This window comes from Aquarana catesbeiana, linkage group LG10, assembly GCF_042186555.1.
Source record: "Aquarana catesbeiana isolate 2022-GZ linkage group LG10, ASM4218655v1, whole genome shotgun sequence".
Classification (NCBI taxonomy): domain Eukaryota; kingdom Metazoa; phylum Chordata; class Amphibia; order Anura; family Ranidae; genus Aquarana; species Aquarana catesbeiana.
In genome coordinates, this window is record NC_133333.1 from 10,551,758 (window position 1) to 10,571,068 (window position 19,311).

At 45.2% G+C, this 19,311-nt stretch overlaps 1 protein-coding gene across 1 annotated transcript in view; it reads left to right on the forward strand.

Annotated features, from left to right (window-relative positions):
* The window catches only part of KIRREL2 (kirre like nephrin family adhesion molecule 2), a 54,919-nt gene that overhangs the window by 27,309 nt on the left and 8,299 nt on the right, over positions 1 to 19,311 (forward strand). The window contains exons 2-11 of the mRNA XM_073601604.1: positions 8,112 to 8,261; positions 9,452 to 9,601; positions 9,974 to 10,131; positions 10,219 to 10,369; positions 10,486 to 10,737; positions 10,845 to 10,972; positions 15,360 to 15,486; positions 15,897 to 15,997; positions 18,364 to 18,562; positions 18,690 to 18,794. Coding sequence (XP_073457705.1) covers positions 8,112 to 8,261; positions 9,452 to 9,601; positions 9,974 to 10,131; positions 10,219 to 10,369; positions 10,486 to 10,737; positions 10,845 to 10,972; positions 15,360 to 15,486; positions 15,897 to 15,997; positions 18,364 to 18,562; positions 18,690 to 18,794 — 1,521 coding nt within the window. The remainder of the gene's footprint in view (positions 1 to 8,111; positions 8,262 to 9,451; positions 9,602 to 9,973; positions 10,132 to 10,218; positions 10,370 to 10,485; positions 10,738 to 10,844; positions 10,973 to 15,359; positions 15,487 to 15,896; positions 15,998 to 18,363; positions 18,563 to 18,689; positions 18,795 to 19,311) is intronic.

The following is a 19,311-nucleotide window of genomic DNA, read 5'->3' on the forward strand; positions in this document are numbered from 1 at the left end:
TGAGGCAGTTCCCAAGCAAGAGTGGTCCATTTTCAGGCAGTGGTTGAGGTAGGCAGCAGACTAGATTGGTCCCTGTCCAGGCAGGCAGCAGGCAAGAGTGGTCCATGTCCAGGCAGTGGTTGAGGCAGTCACCAACAAGAGTGGTCCATTTTCAGGCAGTGGTTGAGGCAGGCTGCAGACAAGATTGGTCTGTGTCCAGGCAGTGGTTGAGGAAGGTGGCAAGCAAAAGCAAGGTCCATCATGTAAAGGCAAAGGTTGAGGCAAGCATCAGGCAAGAGTAGTCTGTATCTAGGCAGAGGTTGAGGCATGCGAGAGTGGTCCATGTCCAGGCAGAGGTTTAGACAGGTAGCAGGCAAGAGCAGTCTATGTCCAGACAAAGATTGAGGCAGGTGGCAGTCAACAGTGGTCCATGTCCAGGCAGAGGGAGAGGAATGTGACAGGCAAGAGTGGTCAATGTCAAGGCAGAGGTTGAGGCAGGTGTCAGGCGGCAGGCAAGATTGGTCCATGTTGAGGAAGGCAGCAGTCAAGAGTGGTCCATATTCTGGCAGGGGTTGAGGCAGGCAGCAGGCAAGAATGGTCTGTGTCCAGGCAGTGGTTGAGGCAGGTGGCAGGTGACAGAGGTCCATGTCAAGGCAAAAGTTGTGGCAGGCACCGGGCAAGAGTGGTCTGTACCCAGACAAAGGGCGTGGCAGGCAAGAGTGGTCAATGACCAGACAGAGGTTGGGACAGAGTGGCAGACAAGAGAGGTCCATATCCAGGCAAAGGTCAAGACAGGCAGCAGTCAAGAGAGGTCCATGTCCAGGCAAAGGTTGGGACAGGTGGCAGGCAAGAGCAATCATCAAATAGCAAAAAAGTCACAGAACTGGCCACCATAAGGAAGGGAATTTGAATGTACCCAGACAAAGGGCGTGGCAGGCAAGAGTGGTCAATGACCAGGCAGAGGTTGGGACAGGTGGCAGACAAGAGAGGTCCATATCTAGGCAAAGGTCAAGACAGGCAGCAGTCAAGAGTGGTCCATGTCCAGGCAAAGGTTGGGACAGGTGGCAGGCAAGAGCAATTATCAAATAGCAAAAAAGTCACAGAACTGGCCACCATAAGGAAGGGAATTTGAATGTACCCAGACAAAGAGAGTGGCAGGCAAGAGTGGTCAATGACCAGGCAAAGGTTGGGACCGGTGGCAGGCAAGAGCAATTATCAAATAGCAAGAAAGTCACAGAACTGGCCACCATAAGGAAGGGAATTTGAATGCTCTCCTTTACCTGTGTGCAACCCCCCCCCTTCCCCCCCCGCCAGTGCACAAACGCATCAAGATTACAGTTCTGCACACGTGTGACGTGATACACACTTGGGAGGGGGGGAGGGGGAACAGGCCCCTGGGGGGTCAAACACGGACCTTAGTTGTACTGTAATGCCCGTCTTATGAAATTGGGAGGCATGTGCAAGCAGCCAACCAGCAATCATCTTCTATTAGTCTGACACCCCAAAAAAGGGCTCTGTACTGTCCCTTTAAATAACACAGATTTTTTTTAGATGGAAGATGCAAAAAAAAAATCTCCTGCGTTCCTTGCAATGATCAGACAGCATATGATTAACGAGGAAGAATGAGAGTTTTGAAGCAGCAAAAATCTGTAGCTTTTGGTTGCAGTGTCAGCACGATGGAAACTTTCTGTCATCCGAGGCAGAAAATCGTCATAAAGCGGTAACAGTCAGCCGCGCCGGGGCCGGATGCTGGAGGATGAGCTGCCACACATAGACATAGGGGTGAGCGGGTATTGATGGTGCCCGGCCTGAGCACCAGCTGATCTAAGATGAGGGCTTGAGACTTCACTCAGCTCTCTGCTCCTTCATGAAAGTTAATGAGCTGTGCATCACCTAAAATTCAAGATAATTGAGTAGAATCTTGACTGAGACTCACAAAAAACATTTTAAAAGATCCAGAAAATGCTTTAAATCTCAACTCCAGGATAAGCAAACATTGTCTAAATACAAGAGCCGTATATATTCTTACTGGAATCTTTGGGGTCTATTTATAAAAGATTTGTTGGCCAAATATTGCAGACATTCCTGCGTGCTGCATGAATGTTGCCTGTAATTTCTCTAACAGAGTAATCACTAGGGTCATTAGCTCCATCTAGTGGGCAAAGTGACATATAGCTTGCATGCTGCACAAATTCTGGCTGTAATTTCTCTAATAGAGTAATCCCTATGATTGTTAGTTCCACCTAGTGGTCAGAATGTGGTATGGTTTTCTGAAATAGGCCAGTGAGAGAGTATTCAGAATTTTAGCCACTAGATGGCACCATTTTTGGCTGTAATTTCTCCAATTGAGTATCCTTAGGTTCGTTAGCTCCACCCAGTGGCCAAAATGTGGTATAGTTTGGAAGCTGTAAAAATTTAGGCCATAATTTCTGTAATAGAGTCAACCCTATGATCGTTAGCTCCATCTAGTGGCCAAAAATGTAGTATAGTTTTCTAAAATACCGCACTGAGAAAATATTTTGTATTTTGGCCACTAGACGGCGCAATTTTTTGGCTGTAATTTCTCTAACAGAGTATTCCCTATGATCGTTGGCTGTAATTTCTCTAATAGAGTAATCCCTTTGATCGTTGGCTGTAATTTCTCTAACAGAGTAATCCCTAGGTTTGTTGGCTCCACCCAGTGGCCAAAATGTGGTATAGTTTGCATGCTGTTCAAATGTAGGCCATCATTTCTGTAATAGAGTCAACCCTATGATCGTTAGCTCCATCTAGTGGCCAAAAATGTAGTATAGTTTTCTAAAATACCGCACTGAGAAAATATTTTGTATTTTGGCCACTAGACGGCGCCATTTTTTGGCTGTAATTTCTCTAACAGAGTATTCCCTATGATCGATGGCTGTAATTTCTCTAATAGAGTAATCCCTTTGATCGATGGCTGTAATTTCTCTAACAGAGTAATCTCTAGGTTTGTTGGTTCCACCCAGTGGCCGAAATGTGGTATAGTTTGCATGCTGTACAAATTTAGGCCATCATTTCTGTAATAGAGTCATCCCTATGAGCATTAGCTTCATCTAGTGGCCAAAAATGTAGTATAATTTTTTAAAATACCACACTGAGAAAATATTCTGTATCTTGGCCACTAGACAGCGCCATTTGTTGTAATTTCTCTAATAGAGTAATCCCTATGATCATTGGCTGTAATTTCTCTAATTCAGTATCCTTAGGTTTGTTAGCTCCACCTAGTGGCCAAAATGCGGTATAGTTTGAAAGCTGTAAAAATTTAGGCCATAATTAAAGTCAACCCTATGATCGTTAGCTCCATCTAGTGGCCAAAACTGTAGTATAGTTTTCTAAAATACCGCACTGAGAAAATATTCTGTATCTTGGCCACTAGACGGCGCCATTCTTTGTAATTTCTCTAATAGAGTAATCCCTATGATTGTTGGTTGCAATTTCTCTACTAGAGTAGTCCCTAGGTTCGTTAGCTCCACCTAGTGGCCAAAATGCGGTATAGTTTGCAGGCTGTAAACATTTAGGCCATAATTTCTGTAATAGAGTCATCCCTATGATCGTTAGCTCCATCTAGTGGCCAAAATGTAGCATCGTTTTCTGAAATACCGCACTGGGAAAGTATTCTGTATTTTGGCCACTAGAAGGCGCCATTTTTTTTTTTTTGGCTGTAATTTCTCTAATAGAGTAATCCCTTTGATCGTTGGCTGTAATTTCTCTAACAGAGTAATCACTAAGTTCGTTAGCTCCACCTAGTGACCAAAATGCGGTATAGTTTGCATGCTGTACAAATTCAGGTCACAATTTCTGTATTAGAGTCAACCCTATGATCACTAGCTCCATCTAGTGGCCAAAAAATGTAGTAGTTTTCTAAAATACCGCACTGGGAAAATATTCTGCATTTTGGCCACTAGACGGCGCCATTTTTGGCTGTAATATCTCTAATAGAGTAATCCCTAGGTTTGTTAGCTCCACCGAGTGGCCAAAATGTGGTATAGTTTGCATGCTGCACAAATTTTGGCCATAATTTCTGTAATAGAATAAAGTAAACCCTATGACCGTTAGCTCCATCCAGTGGCCAAAAATTTAGTATAGTTTTCTGAAATACCGCACTGAGAAAACATTTTGTATTTGGCCACTAGATGGCGATAACAATCATAGGGATTACTCTATTAGAGAAATTGCAGCCAAAATTTGATTTTGACGTTCGTCCAACAAATATTAGACCCCCCTTGGTGTGCTATGTGTATTTCTTCCAGATCTGTGCAGCAAATCCAGTGTGAAAGTTTGCCTCTACGCAGGATCTTCCTGTAATAAAAAAGACCAGTCACTGCTGCTCTCTTGCTTTGCACAGGGTGACTGGTCTTGTCTCCACCCCCCCCTCCTGTAGTGGGCGGGGCCTGCTCGATCCCGCCCACAGCTCTGCTCTATGTACAGCACAGTGATGATGTCGCTGCTACTTTTACAAGATAATATCTAGCTTTGCAAAGGCTTTTTTTTTTGCCTGTCAGAGCACCATACGGTTCGGCGTGGTCCAATTTTACAAAAGGGTTTGGGGGGATTTCTTGCCCCCAATGTTTCTCCACCAAAATGAATGACATGCTGTCATCGGGAAGTGGCCTCAAAGAGGCTTCAGGAGATCAGCAGCACATAAGGATTTTATTGGAAAGCTATCTAAATTAACTAAATTAATTTAAGGATTTCCAATTCTTGCTCAAACACGGTCGTGACCGGTTCACTTTAAGCCGAACCGCTGTTGACCTTCAGTATAAAAAAAAAAATAAATAAAAATAAAAAAAAAAAATCCTCCGATGCGCAGAGCGGCGGTGAAGTGTTATCACCTCGGTTTCAGCAGGTTTGCTAAAGCAGAAAAAATAAAAAGCCGCACAACCTGCGATTCACGCTCCAGCGAACATTTCATTCGCACGCCGAGCGCCGCGCACACACACCTACCTTCAGGAACCAGCGATCTGTGAAAAAAAAAAAAAAAAAAAAATTAGGAGCTCCTTAAAATAACTCTTTTGAAACAAATTGGATCCTGTGGGAAATGAGAAAATTGGAAGATTTTTTTTTTTTTTTTTTCCCCCACCGCCCCCCCCCCCCCCTCGCTCTCCTCCACCGGAAACGCAGCATCTGGGAGAGATTCGCCAGTCCCGCGCACGCCTGTCTGACTCGGGAGATTGAGTAATTACACGGCAAATAGAGACGAGATACGATGCAGCAGGAACCTCCAACAATGACAGCCGGATAACAACGCCGGCCACAGACAGGCGGACGGGAAATATCTGTTCGGAAATCTGGTTTGTCATGTTTTGCCGAGCTGTCGGGGAAGTCAAAATGATTGCGCGTTACATTGCCCAGAGCCTGCGATCCCGACAGCTGGAGGGAAGACTCCGCAATATATACTTCCGAGACGACATTTATATTAAAGGGAAGCCAGAATCATTTCTATTTTATCTGTTATAGGAACAGAGCTGCGTAATATATTATATATACACTATAAAAAAATATATATACACAATATAAATATATATACTGTATAAAATATAAATATATATATATATATATACTTATATTTTATACAGTATATATATTTATCTTGTGTAAATTTACTATATTGTGTAAATAAAATATTTACAAAAATGTGAGGGGTGTACTCACTTTTGTGAGATACCGTGTATCACTCTGTGTGTAACGCCTCTATATAAAAGATATGAGTTTCACTTTTTGAATTGAATTACTCAAATTAATTAACTTTTTTAATGATATTCTAATTTTATGAGATGCACCTATGCGGAAAAGTGAGTGCACCCCTCGCATTTTTGTAAATATTTTACTATATATATATAGTAGTAGTATAGTACATAGGTGTGCGCAGCCTATTGCATTAGGGTGTGCACCCCAACACATATATGTGTGTATATACTGCCGGTGTCAGAAGAGCCATGGACAATGTCAGTAGGGCAGAGGTAGGTGTCAGTAGTTTTTATTTTTATTATTTCATTATTTTTTTTAATTTTATTTTTTTATATTACTTTTTTAACATTTTTTTTTACTATTATTTTTAACAATTTTATTTTTTTTTTAATTCGTTTTTTCCAATCAATTTTTTTTTTTGGAGCCCCAGTAGGGGGGCTTTGGTAAAATATCACGGGGGGCATCCACAGCACACAGGGTGATTAGGGTGTGCCCAGGCACACCTGGCACACCCTGTGCGCACGCCTATGGTCTATGGCAGGGGTCTCAAACTGGCGGCCCTCCAGCTGTTGCGAAGCTACAAGTCCCATGAGGCATTGCAAGGCTGACAGTTACTCCCACAGGCAGAGGCATGATGGGACTTGTAGTTTTGCAACAGCTGGAGGGCCACCAGTTTGAGACCCCTGGTCTATGGTATAGTATATATATATAGTCTTACTTTACTATATCTTTGGTGGACCATGGCCAGGCCTGTTCTGAGTAGAACCTGTCCTGTTATACCGCTGTATGGTCTTGGCCACCGTGCTGCAGCTCAGTTTCAGGGTCTTGGCGATCTTCTTATAGTCTAGGCCATCTTTATGCAGAGCAACAATTCTTTTTTTCCAGATCCTCAGAGAGTTCTTTGCCATGAGGTGCCATGTTGAACTTCCAGTGACCAGTATGAGAGAGTGAGAGCGATAACACCAAATTTAACACACCTGCTCCCCATTCACACCTGAGACCTTGTAACAACAACGAGTCACATGACACCGGGGGGAGGGAAAATGGCTAATTGGGCCCAAGTTGGACATTTTCACTTAGGGGTGTACTCACTTTTGTTGCCAGCGGTTTAGACATTAATGGCTGTGTGTTGAGTTATTTTGAGGGGACAGCAAATTTACACTGTTATACAAGCTGTACACTCACTACTTTACATTGTAGCAAAGTGTCATTTCTTCAGTGTTGTCACATGAAAAGATACAAGAAAAGATTTACAAAAAAAAAAAAAAATGTGAGGGGTGTACTTACTTTCCTGTATAGGTGCATCTCATAAAATTAGAATATCATCAAAAAGCTAATTTATTTCAGTAATTCAATTAAAAAAATTAAACTCATATATTTTTATATAGAGTCGTTACACACAGAGTGATAGATTTCCAGCATTTCTTACTTTTAATTTTGATGATTATGGATTACAGCGAGTGACAACCCAAAATTCAGTATCTCGGAAAAGTAGAATATTACAGAAGACCAATAAAAAAAAAGGATTTTTAATACAGAAATGTTGTCTTAGTGAGAAGTCTGTCCATGTACAGTATAGGATGCACCCAATACTTGGTCGGGGCTCCTTTTGCATGAATTGCGGCATCAATGCGGCGTGGCATGGAGGGGATCAGCCTGTGGCACTGCTGTGGTGTGATGGAAGTCCAGGTTACTTTGATAGCGGCCTTCAGCTCGTCTGCATTGTTGGGTCTGGTGTCTCTCATCTTCCTCTTGACAATACCCCACAGATTCTCTATGGGATTTAGGTCAGGCGGGTTTGCTGGCCAATCAAGCACAGTGATGCCATGATCATGTGACCAGGTATTGGTAGTATTGGTAGTGTGGGAGGTGCCAAGTCCTGCTGGGAAATTAAATCAGCATCTCCATAAAGCTGGTCAGCAGAGGGAAACATGAAGAGCTCCAGAATTTCCTGGTAGAGGGCTGCGCTGACTTTGGACTTGATAAAACACAGAGGACCAACACCAGCAGATGACACGACTCCCCAAATCATCACTGACTGTGGAAAATTTTGTTGGTCCTCTGTGTTTCTTCAAGTCCAAAGTCAGTGCAGTCCTCTAGCAGGTTCTCTTTAACCCTCAGCAGCTGGCAGTTGTCTCCACGTATTCCCACCACAGATGTGTGGTGACACCTACGTAAGTGAGTGAAGTGAAATGCGTACTCTCCATTGGGTTATAAATATTAGATATAATGAAGGCGTAAAGAGGTGAGACGGAATATTTCTGGCGCGAGGCGTCTGGCAGCTGTAGGCTGGAGGCCAATAACACGATACAGGACTATAGCTATATACCATATGGTATACAGGAGCAGCCAGCTGATTGCTGACCTCTGACCCCCTGTAGCCCACGGGCGTGAAACTCAATCACCTCTCTCTTCTGTCTTGCCAGGTTTCGCAGCTCACTTCGCACAGCAGCCGTCGGATCAGGTGGTCGTTGCCGGCAAGTCGGTGACTCTACCCTGCATTGTGGCTGGCTACCGAGGGACGGTGCAGTGGACGATGGATGGTTTGGCGCTGGGAGCGGAGCGAGATCTTCCAGGTAAAAAAATTCAAAAAATGGTAAAATGTTTTTAATCTGTTACTAAGTAGTGATGATGGAATAAATGTTTTGTAGGAACTCCTCATAATGGGCACATCACGTGTACAGACCCGGGAACTCACCACAGAGATGGTGGGAACATCTCATAATGGGCACAGCGGGTGTACAGACCCGGGAACTCAGCACAGGGATGGTGGGAACCCCTCATAATGGGCACAGCGGGTGTACAGACCCGGGAACTCAGCACAGGGATGGTGGGAACCCCTCATAATGGGCACAGCGGGTGTACAGACCCGGGAACTCAGCACAGGGATGGTGGGAACCCCTCATAATGGGCACAGAGGGTGTACAGACCCGGGAACTCAGCACTCAGGCGTGGCATGGAGAAGATCAGCCTGTGGCACTGCTGTGGTGTTATGGAAGCCCAGGTTACTTTGATAGCGGCCTTCAGCTCGTCTGCATTTATTGGGTCTGGTGTCTCTCATCTTCCTCTTGACAATATCCCACAGATTCTCTATGGGATTTAGGTCAGGCGGGTTTGCTGGTCAATCAAGCACAGTGATGCCATGATCATGTGACCAGGTATTGGTAGTTTTGGCAGTGTGGGCAGGTGCCAAGTCCTGCTGGAACATGAAATCAGCATCTCCATAAAGTTGGTCAGCAGAGGGAAGCATGAAGAGCTCCAGAATTTCCTGCTAGAGGGCTGTGCTGAACTTGGACTTGATAATACACAGAGGACCAACACCAGCAGATGACATGACTCCTCAGATCATCATTGACTGTGAAAAATTTTGATGATGGGAACCCCTCATAATGGGCACAGCAGGTGTACAGACCCGGGAACTCAGCACAGGGATGGTGAGAACCCCTCATAATGGGCACAGCGGGTGTACAGACCTGGGAACTCAGCACAGGGATGGTGGGAACCCCTCATAATGGGCACAGCGGGTGTACAGACCTGGGAACTCAGCACAGAGATAGTGGGAAGCCCTCATAATGGGCACATCAGGTGTACAGACCCAGAAACTAATAGGTAGATATAAGAATGTGTTTGGGTGTCCACCAAACAGTGAGCAATCCCTTATTGTGATTAAGCAGTACGGGAAATTATTAATTATATGATGTTTTGCAGACGAAAGTATAACCTGATATAATCTACTGCATATTATAATGATCTGACCCTCATACAGGTTGGTCTCGTTACTCCATTGTTGGAGATCCGGGTTCGGGGGAACACAACCTGCACATCGAGAATGTGGAGCTCAGCGATGACGCCATCTATGAATGCCAGGCGACCCAGGCGGCCCTGAGGTCACAGCGAGCGCACCTGTCCGTTCTGGGTGAGTGACGGGAAATGTGGAGGGCACACAGCAACCTCTGTGGAGTTTGGCCCCTATTATTTGCCATAAATATTCTGCTTATTTTATATGACGTTCTGCTGCTCCCAAGGCCCAGTAGTAATGGAAATATTAGGTAGGACGGGTTGGTAGTAATGGAAGTAGAAGCAACAGTTTTCCAACAATGATGCTGCGCAAGGCATTTCCTGATTGGATATAAATGAAATGGATACTTTAGGCTGGCCCTGGCAATTTTGGTAAATGAAGATCGTAGGGAGATTGTCCATCAGATAGCAGTGTACATGGCCCAGAGATTGTATAGAGATTGGACAATCAGGTTTTTCAGGGTTTGCTAACACCCTACTTTTCTTTCAGTTCCTCCCGGAGACCCTTTGATACGCGGAGCTCCCGTACTCAACGTATTGCTCGACACCCCCTTTAACCTCACCTGTTTGGCTCCCGCTGCAAAACCGGCGGCTGATATAATTTGGTACCATGACGGCAGGCAACTGAACGGAGCAAGTTACTCCAAGGTTCGTCTTCACTCAGCACCTTTCCGACTGTCCACTTTGGTAAATTCACACGTGTGTTCAATCAGACTAACTCTTCTTCTCTTCCAGCACTTGCAATCGGACGGCAAGAGCGAGGACGCCATCAGCAGTCTCCTAATTACGCCGAGCTTTGCTGATGCAGGATCCAGCTACATGTGCCACGCCAGGAACTCCGCCATGCCCGAAGGGCGAGAAAGATCGGTGAAGTTGAGCGTGCAATGTGAGTGTCCAACGTTCTGAGTCCAAATCAAATTGGAAAAGGGTCACTTGAACCCTTTAAGCCCAGGACACAAAATCTCCAAATTCCTAATTTTTGACTTTTTCTTATTTTGTTAGATCCCCCCAAGGTGACGCTTTCCGTGAATCCTCCAACTGTCTCAGAAGGGAGCGCTGTGACTTTCCTGTGCAGTGCTGTGTCAAACCCGGAGGTGACAACCTATAGGTGGGCCAAGGGTGGAGTTCCAATTTCCGTCTCAGAAGACCGCTACCATGTGACCGTGGACCACACCTTCTTCACCGCTCCTGTGTCCTGCGAGGTCTCCAACAGCGTTGGAAGCAGCAACGTTAGCACAGCCGTGAATGTTCTGTGTAAGTAATAAAAGTTGTATCAACCGAAGATGTCAGGGAGTCTGCTGTCTGAAATTTAGCCTGAAATCATTCAAGCTAACCTTCGATCCTTGCCTTTCCGCCAACAGTTGGACCGCGTCTCCTGACAGAACCGCGTCCGATGGAGGTAGACGTTGGTGGAGACGCATCCTTTTTTTGCGGATGGACTGGAAATCCAACACCAACCCAGTTCTGGAACAAGAAAGGCTCCACAGAGGTGAGATAAATGTTTCTTCTGAAAATTACGTAATTCATTTTCTAACCAAAGTATCCAAAATATAGAATGATTGGGATTGAGTACAAAGTTAGTGTTTGGAATGAGATTAGTGTTGGGATTGGGTGCAGAGTTATGCCGCGTACACACGAGCGGACTTTACGGCGGACTTTGCCCGGCGGACTTTTCGACGTACTTTCCGACGGACTTTCTGAATGAACGGACTTGCCTACACACAATCCACCAAAGTCCGTCGAATTCGTACGTGATGACGTACGACTGGACTAAAACAAGGAAGTTCATAGCCAGTAGCCAATAGCTGCCCTAGCGTGGCTTTTTGTCCGTCGAACTAGCATACAGACGGCGGACTTTTCGACCGGACCCGAGTTCAACGGATAAATTTTAAACAAGTTTCAAATCTAAGTCCGTCCAACTTTTGAGAAAACAAAGTCCGCTGGAGCCCACACACATCGAATTGTCCGACGAAATCCAGTCCGCCGGGCAAAGTCCGCCGTAAAGTCCGCTCGTGTGTACGCGGCATTAGTGTTTGAAATGAGGCTAGTGTTGGCAATCTGTGTAGAGTTAGCGTTTCGAATGTGGTTAGTGTTGGGATTGGGTGTAGAATTTGTTTTTGGAATGAAGTAAATGCTGGGAATGGGTGTGGTTGGTGTTAGGATTAAGGACAGAGTTAGTGTCTGGAATGAAGTTAGTGTTGGGCTTGGGTGCAGAGTTAGTGTTTGGAATGAGATCATTGTTGGGATTGGGTGTAGAGTTAGTGCTGGGAATAAGGTCAGTGTTGTGATTGGGTGTAGAGTTAATGTTTGGAATGAAATGAGGTTAGTGTTGGGATTGGGTGTAGAATTAATTTTTCGAATGAGGTCAGTGTTGGGATTGGGTGCAGTGTTAGTCTTTCAAATGAGGTTAGTGTTTGGATTGGGTGTAGATGTGTTTGGAATGAGGTCAGTGTTGGGATTTGGTGTAAAGTTAGTGTTTGGAATGTTTGGAATGAGGTTAGTGTTGGGATTGGGTGTAGAGTTATCCTTTTCGAATGAGGTCAGTGTTGGGACTGGGTGCAGAGTTAGTGTTTAGAATGAAGTTAGTGTTGGAATTGGGGGCAGAGTTTATTGTTTGGAATGAGGTTAGTGTTGGGATTGGGTGTAATGTTATGCCGCGTACACACGGTCGGACTTTTCAGCTACAAAAGTCTGGCAGCCCGTCCGACAGCCTTTCAACAGACTTTCGACATACTTTTGGCAGACTTTCAACAGACTTTCTAACGACCATACTTGCCTACACACGATCACACCAAAGTCCGACTGATTCATACGTGATGACGTACACCGGGCTAAAATAAGGAAGTTGATAGCCAGTAGCCAATAGCTGCCCTAGCGTGGGTTTTTGTCTGTCAGACTAGCATACAGACGAGCAGATTTCTGGGTCCGGCGGAGTTACGATGTAAAGATTTGAAGCATGTTCCAAATCTAAAGTCCGTCAGATTTGCGACTGGAAAAGTCCGCTGAAGGTCCAGTGAAGCCCACACGTGATCAAATTGTCCGCCAGATTTGGTCCGTCGGAGTCCGACCGTGTGTACGCGGCATTAGTGTTTGGAATGGGGTTAGTGTTGGGATTGGGTGCAAAGGTAGTGTTTGGAATGAGGTTAGTGTTGGGATTGGGTATAGATATAGTGCTTGGAATGAGGTTGGGATTGGTTGTAGATATAGTGCTTGGAATGATATTAGTGTTGGGATTGGGTGTAGAGTTATTGTTTGGAATGAGGTCAGTGTTGGGTGTAGATGTAGTGTTTGGAATGAGGTCAGTGCTGGGTGTAAAGTTAGTGTTTCGAATGAGGTTAGTGTTGGGACTGGGTGCAGAGTTAGTGTTTGGAATAAGGTCAGTGTTGGGATTGGGTGTAAAGTTAGTGTTTGGAATGAGGTTAGTGTTGGGATTGGGTGTAAAGTTAGTGTTTGGAATGAGGTTAGTGTTGGGATTGGGTGTAAAGTTAGTGTTTGGAATGAGGTTAGTGTTTGGATTGGGTGCAGAGTAAGTGTTTGGAATAAGGTCAGTGTTGGGATTGGGTGTAAAGTTAGTGTTTGGAATAAGGTCAGTGTTGGGATTGGGTGTAAAGTTAGTGTTTGGAATGAGGTTAGTGTTGGGATTGGGTGTAAAGTTAGTGTTTGGAATGAGGTTGGTGTTGGGATTGGGTGTAAAGTTAGTGTTTGGAATGAGGTTAGTGTTGGGATTGGGTGTAAAGTTAGTATTTGGAATGAGGTTAGTGTTGGGATTGGGTGTAAAGTTAGTGTTTGGAATGAGGTTGGTGTTGGGATTGGGTGTAAAGTTAGTGTTTGGAATGAGGTTAGTGTTGGGATTGGGTGTAAAGTTAGTGTTTGGAATGAGGTTAGTGTTGGGATTGGGTGTAAAGTTAGTGTTTGGAATGAGGTTAGTGTTGGGATTGGGTGTAAAGTTAGTGTTTGGAATGAGGTTGGTGTTGGGATTGGGTGTAAAGTTAGTGTTTGGAATGAGGTTAGTGTTGGGATTGGGTGTAAAGTTAGTGTTTGGAATGAGGTTAGTGTTGGGATTGGGTGTAAAGTTAGTGTTTGGAATGAGGTTAGTGTTGGGATTGGGTGTAAAGTTAGTGTTTGGAATGAGGTTAGTGTTGGGATTGGGTGTAAAGTTATGCCGCGTACACACGGTCGGACTTTTCGTCTACAAAAGTCCGACAGCCTGTCCGACAGACTTCCGGCGGACTTCCGGCGGACTTTCGGCGGACTTGCAGCAGACTTTCTAACGAACGGACTTGCCTACACACGACCACACAAAAGTCCGACGGATTCGTACGTGATGACGTACACCGGACTAAAATAAGGAAGTTCATAGCCAGTAGCCAATAGCTGCCCTAGCATGGGTTTTTGTCCGTCGGACTAGCACACAGACGAGCGGATTTCGGGGTCCGTCGTAGTTACGACGTAAAGATTTGAAGCATGTTTCAAATCTAAAGTCCGTCGGATTTGAGGCTGAAAAAGTCTGCTGAAAGTCCGGGGAAGCCCACACACGATCGGATTACCAGCCAGCTTTAGTCCGTCGGCGTCCGTTGGACTTTTGTAGATGAAAAGTCCGACCGTGTGTACGCGGCTTTAGTGTTTGGAATGAGGTTAGTGTTGGGATTGGGTGTAGAGTTAGTGTTGGGATTGGGTGTAGAGTCAGAGTTGGATATAAGGTTAGGGTTAGTTAAAGGATGAGGAGGTTATTGTTGGTGATGAACAAAGGGGCAGTGTTATGATTGAGGGTAGAGTTAAACTGTAGAGCAGGCTTTTCCTTCTTGGCAGTAGGCTCTTTGATCCTCAGATATATTTGGCCATATTTGGTGATGTTGAGATGAAAAGTTACAGTACAGGAGTCTGGAGAGGTGTTGGCTACCGATGTTATTTGGGGAACATTAGAAGTAATTATCAGAAGGTAATAATCCTTCTTAACCTTCCAAAAAAAATTATCGTAGCACCCCTCTGACACCACAAAGACAGGATAGCACCTCCAGAGGCCAGGAGTGGCATTTCACCCCAGGGCTGAGTCAATGGCTAATTTAGGGGGACTGAGAAAGGTTATTGTGTACCAGTCAAATTTGTCTTTTTAAAATGTTATCATAGAATAGTTAAGAAGATGAAGGTTAGGGGGTCCCAGATACCATAGCAGATCACTTGCATACTCTCCAGATCCAGATCAATGTCCAGCTTCACAGTGTCAGAACCTTTAAGCCGACCTGGAAACACTGTTCCCAAATTTCTGTGCTTCCTCTAAGTGAGTCGCCAAGCCCTTCTGAGAAAACAGCCTTCTTCCTGGCTCTCCCCAGCATGGAGCCTCCTCTGGGTCTCCTCGTTGGCACAGCTTCCTCCAGGCCAGGCAGGACAGCTTTAGGACCATTTCATCACACGTTAGGCCCCAAAACAAGCTATTGGGCCCAACTTCAGAGCTCCATCCAGCAGGACCTCCCCAGGCCTCAGCCCAGGGGAAGAGAAAGAGCACACGGCCTGTCCCAAATCTTTTTATCCTCCCCGAGCATGCACCAGTGGCATTCAACGCCTACTGGATTGGCTGAAGAAAATATAAATATTCATAACTTAGTTTTGTTTGTGAAATCTCATACTATGTCCAGTGATACTGGCGGCAGTGAGAAGTCATAAGCAGACTTAAGCTTAGGGGAAAAACCAGGGGAAAAACTATACAATCAGTCTGAGCTAACTACAGCCCAGCCCAAAGCTAAATTGGCATAGTAGCCCTTGTTTAGGACAAGTGGGCTTACGAGTTCATGGCTGATTGTCCATGACATTTAAACTTTAGATGGCCACCATAGCTCTGTAAATCTAAGCCTTAAAACCTCTTTCCCACCATCTCTCAGGTGCTGAGCAATGGCAACACCCTATCGCTAAACAAGGTGACCCGGGAAGATGCAGGAACCTACGTGTGCAAAGCCATCGTCCCACGTATTGGAACCATGGAGAAAGAAGTGACTCTGACCGTGAGAGGTAAGGAGATCCACCACACGATGCAAGACCAGCCGTTTCAACTTGTAGGAATGGCGGATGTTTTTTAAGTCTTCTGTTATTACATGTTATTATAATGTTTTATAAACGGTTGGAACAAAAAGCTCCGTACTTCTCTTACCATGCCATGAACACACCACATACTGGGAATGGTTTCAAAACGTTTATGACCCTTTAGCCTCTTTCTTTCTTATATTTCTCTTTTTCCACCTACAGACGACAGGCAGGATATTTCTTTTCAGTACACCCAGAAAATACTGTATGCTTTTTTTTTTTTCTCCATTCGTCCTATTTTTTTGTATTGTATATTGAAGAAAAAAAAAAAAAAAACGGACGGACATCTCATGGCATTCTAGAGTGCTTAAACGACCTTGCATCTTCTTTGTTGTCAGGGCCACCTGTCATCAGCAGTGGAACAAGCTATGAAAGTGTCCTTGGAGGAAAAGCACGGCTGGAATGTCTTGTTGAAACCACACCGATACCGGACAGAATTGTAAGTTGCCTAGCTACGGAGGTTCGGCAAATACAAAAGTTTATTAGGGTCACAGTTAAAGCATATCCAAACCCCCCCCCCCCCAAAAAAACGAAATGTAAGATATTGCAGCTTACCAGTTCTTAGATGTGTTGGGTGCATTCGTTTTTTAATTTTTGTAAGGCTTTTTTTCTTCCTTTATTTTTACCTGGTGATCCTGCCAGTAATACACTTCCTGCATCAGGGCTCGTTTACTCTTTCTTCAAAATGTGGCATTGGACATGTTTTTTTTTTTTTAAAGATCCCTGAATGCCAATCAAAGCTCCCGTCACTAAATAAAATGGTCACACGTTGTGTTTGCTTTGCTTCAAAAATGATCCCCCATGTCACTTTTCTTGGTGTGTCAAAGCGTCTCCAAAGCCTCCATAGAAGTCTATGACAACGCTCGCTTACAGCACCTTCAGCTTTGGAGGGGCTTTTATTCAGAGTTGGCTTCGCTTTGTTTTGGAGGTATAGCAGGTATAAGATATCCCAGGATGCACTGGGAAATCAACAAGCGAACCGGAAAGACGTCATCAGCAGTCACTTCTGGTTCATGTGTATATATTCTGGGAGTATATGGTGCAGACGTCACATTTGGGGTGCAGCATGGAGCAACAGGATAGTGAGCGGTGTCCAGACTGGAACGGAGCACCTTGCAGACAGAACATGTGGTGTGCAACATGGAACCCAATAGTGGAAGGGGAACTGGACTGGAGAGTGAGGACTGAGTGGCAGAGGATCAGAGCAGAGCTGTGGGACCAGATCAGGACAAACTAGGAGGTGCTACACAGCATGGGAGCAGGGGTGAGTGGGGACTGGAGAGAAAGGAGGATCAGAAAACCAAAGGATCAGCAGAGCTGGAGGTTACTGCTGAGTGGGGGGATCCACAGAGCTGGGGGTTAGTACTGAGTGGGGGGATCAGCAGGGCTGGGGATTACTACGAAGCAGGGAATCAGCAGAACTGGAGGTTACTACTGAGTGGGGGATCGGCCAAGCTGGGGGGTGCTACTGAGTGGGGGATCAGCAGAGCTGGGGTACCAGAGCAGGAAAAACTAGGAGGTGTTACACATGGTGCACAGCATGGGAGCGGAGGTGAGTGGGGACCGGAGGGAAAGGAGGATCAGAAAACCAGAGGATCATCAGGGCTGGGGGTTACTACTGAGTAGGGGATCCACAGAGCTGGCGATTAGTACCGAGTGGGGGATCGGTAGAGCTGGGGATTACTACTGAGCAGGGAATCAGCAGAACTGGAGGTTACTACTGAGTGGGGGATCGGCCAAGCTAGGGGTTACTACTGAGTGGGGGAATCAGCAGATCTGGGGGTTACTACTGAGTGGGGGATCAGTAGAACTGGTGGTAACTATTGAGTGAGGGATCGGCAGAGCTGGAGGTTACTACTGAGTGGGGGGGGACGGAAGAGCTGGGAGTTACCACTGAGTGGGGGATCAGCAGAGCTGGGGGTTACTGCTGAGCGGTGGATTAGCAGAGCTGTGAGTTACTACTGAGCAGGGGATCAGTCGAACTGGTGGTAACTATTGAGTGGGGGATTGGCAGAGATGGAGGTTACTACTGAGTGGGGGGGATCAGAGGAGCTGGGAGTTACCACTGAGTGGGGGATCAGCAGAGCTGGGGGTTACTGCTGAGCGGTGGATTAGCAGAGCTGTGAGTTACTACTGAGCAGGGGATCAGTCAAACTGGTGGTAACTATTGAGTGGGGGATTGGCAGAGATGGAGGTTACTACTGAGTGGGGGGGATCAGAGGAGCTGGGAGTTACTACTGAGGGGATCTACTGAATGAGGGAACGAATAAGCTGAGGATCTGCTGAATGAGGATACTAATAAGCTGGGGATCTGTTGAACAAGGGTACTAATGAGCTTGGGTTCTAGAAAATCAACACATAGAAGGAGTTTGCCAAGTTTTATTAACGCTTCAAAAAAGCATCACCAAAGCACCACCGAAGCATCAAAAAAAAGCATGCCAAAGTGATAGGTGCTTTAATGTGTGATAAAGTTGAAACAAGTATAAACAAGCCCTTTGGGTGGCGCAATTCTGGATGGAGGCGCAATGGAGACACCCTTGGACGTGTTAAAGGGGTGACTCAGAAAGGCAAAGCCTGCTGTGTTAATGCTACAGACAGAATGCATGATATATGATGACCATAGTGCTACTTTTATATCTGCACTCTTGCAGTTACTTTTTCCAGAGTGTTGGCATTTCGTAACTCTTTCTACCTTAAATAGCATTTCAAGATTAGAGAGTCAATCTTCTACAATTTGAAAAAAAAAAACAGGTTGTACCATTTTCAGGAATTAAATTTGTCTCCGCAATTTTTCTGTTCCTGTAGGTCTGGACGTGGGACAAGCACAGTCTAGACGAAGGCTCTTTGGGGCGCTTCTCGGTGGAGACACGAGTGACAAACAACGACGCTGTCTCTTTCCTTATTATTGATGGAACAGAGCCTTCCGATTATACCATGCAGTACAACTGCACCGCCATCAATCAGTTTGGCGAGGATTCCTTGATTATCTCCCTGAGAGAGGAAGGTGAGCGGTCATTCATTTGTCATACTATGAGTGTCAGAATAACATTATCTTCCTCCATCTTTACTCGGCGATTGACATGTCACCATCTTGAAGAGCAATACATAATAAGCCTACGCTTCCCTTCCAGCTACATTGCCTCTGATGCTCCTGCTGATCGCTTTGGGTTTGGGGACGCTCTGCCTCTTTGTACTGGTGACCATCTGCGTTCTTTGCTGTCGGCGACCACGGAAAGGTAACAATTGCCTAATTTTTGGGTCAACTTTCTTCTTGTGTCTACTTGGTCATATCATCATCTGATTCCCCTTGTAAGAGTTAAGTGTTCTATTCATCTCTACTTTTTGTTCTTTGTTGTTTTTGAGTTTCTTGCTTGGTTCTTTGCTTGGCTCACCTCTTCAAATGTCATCGCCATCTTTCACCGATTTGGTCTTAAGTTTCTTCAAGATTTTCTGCCTATCTTTGAAGTTTAAATCTCACTCCAAAAGCCTATTTTTGATCTCCTGTGCTCTACTGTCATTTTCGCTAAAGCTCTGTGTTGAGAACTTTTTGAAGAGGTTTGTTTGTCCCTCTCTTCTCACAACCCAGCTAAGCTCTTTAATGTCCTCTTCTGCCCTTTCGTCACTTTTCTATTTCTACCTTCTATTTTTTTCTATGATCTACTATTTCATCAAGATATCAGGTTTCGTAGATGCCTTTACTTGGACGGTTGCTGAGTTTGTCTTCTCTGGCCGCTCCAATGCCTCTTTTGTTTT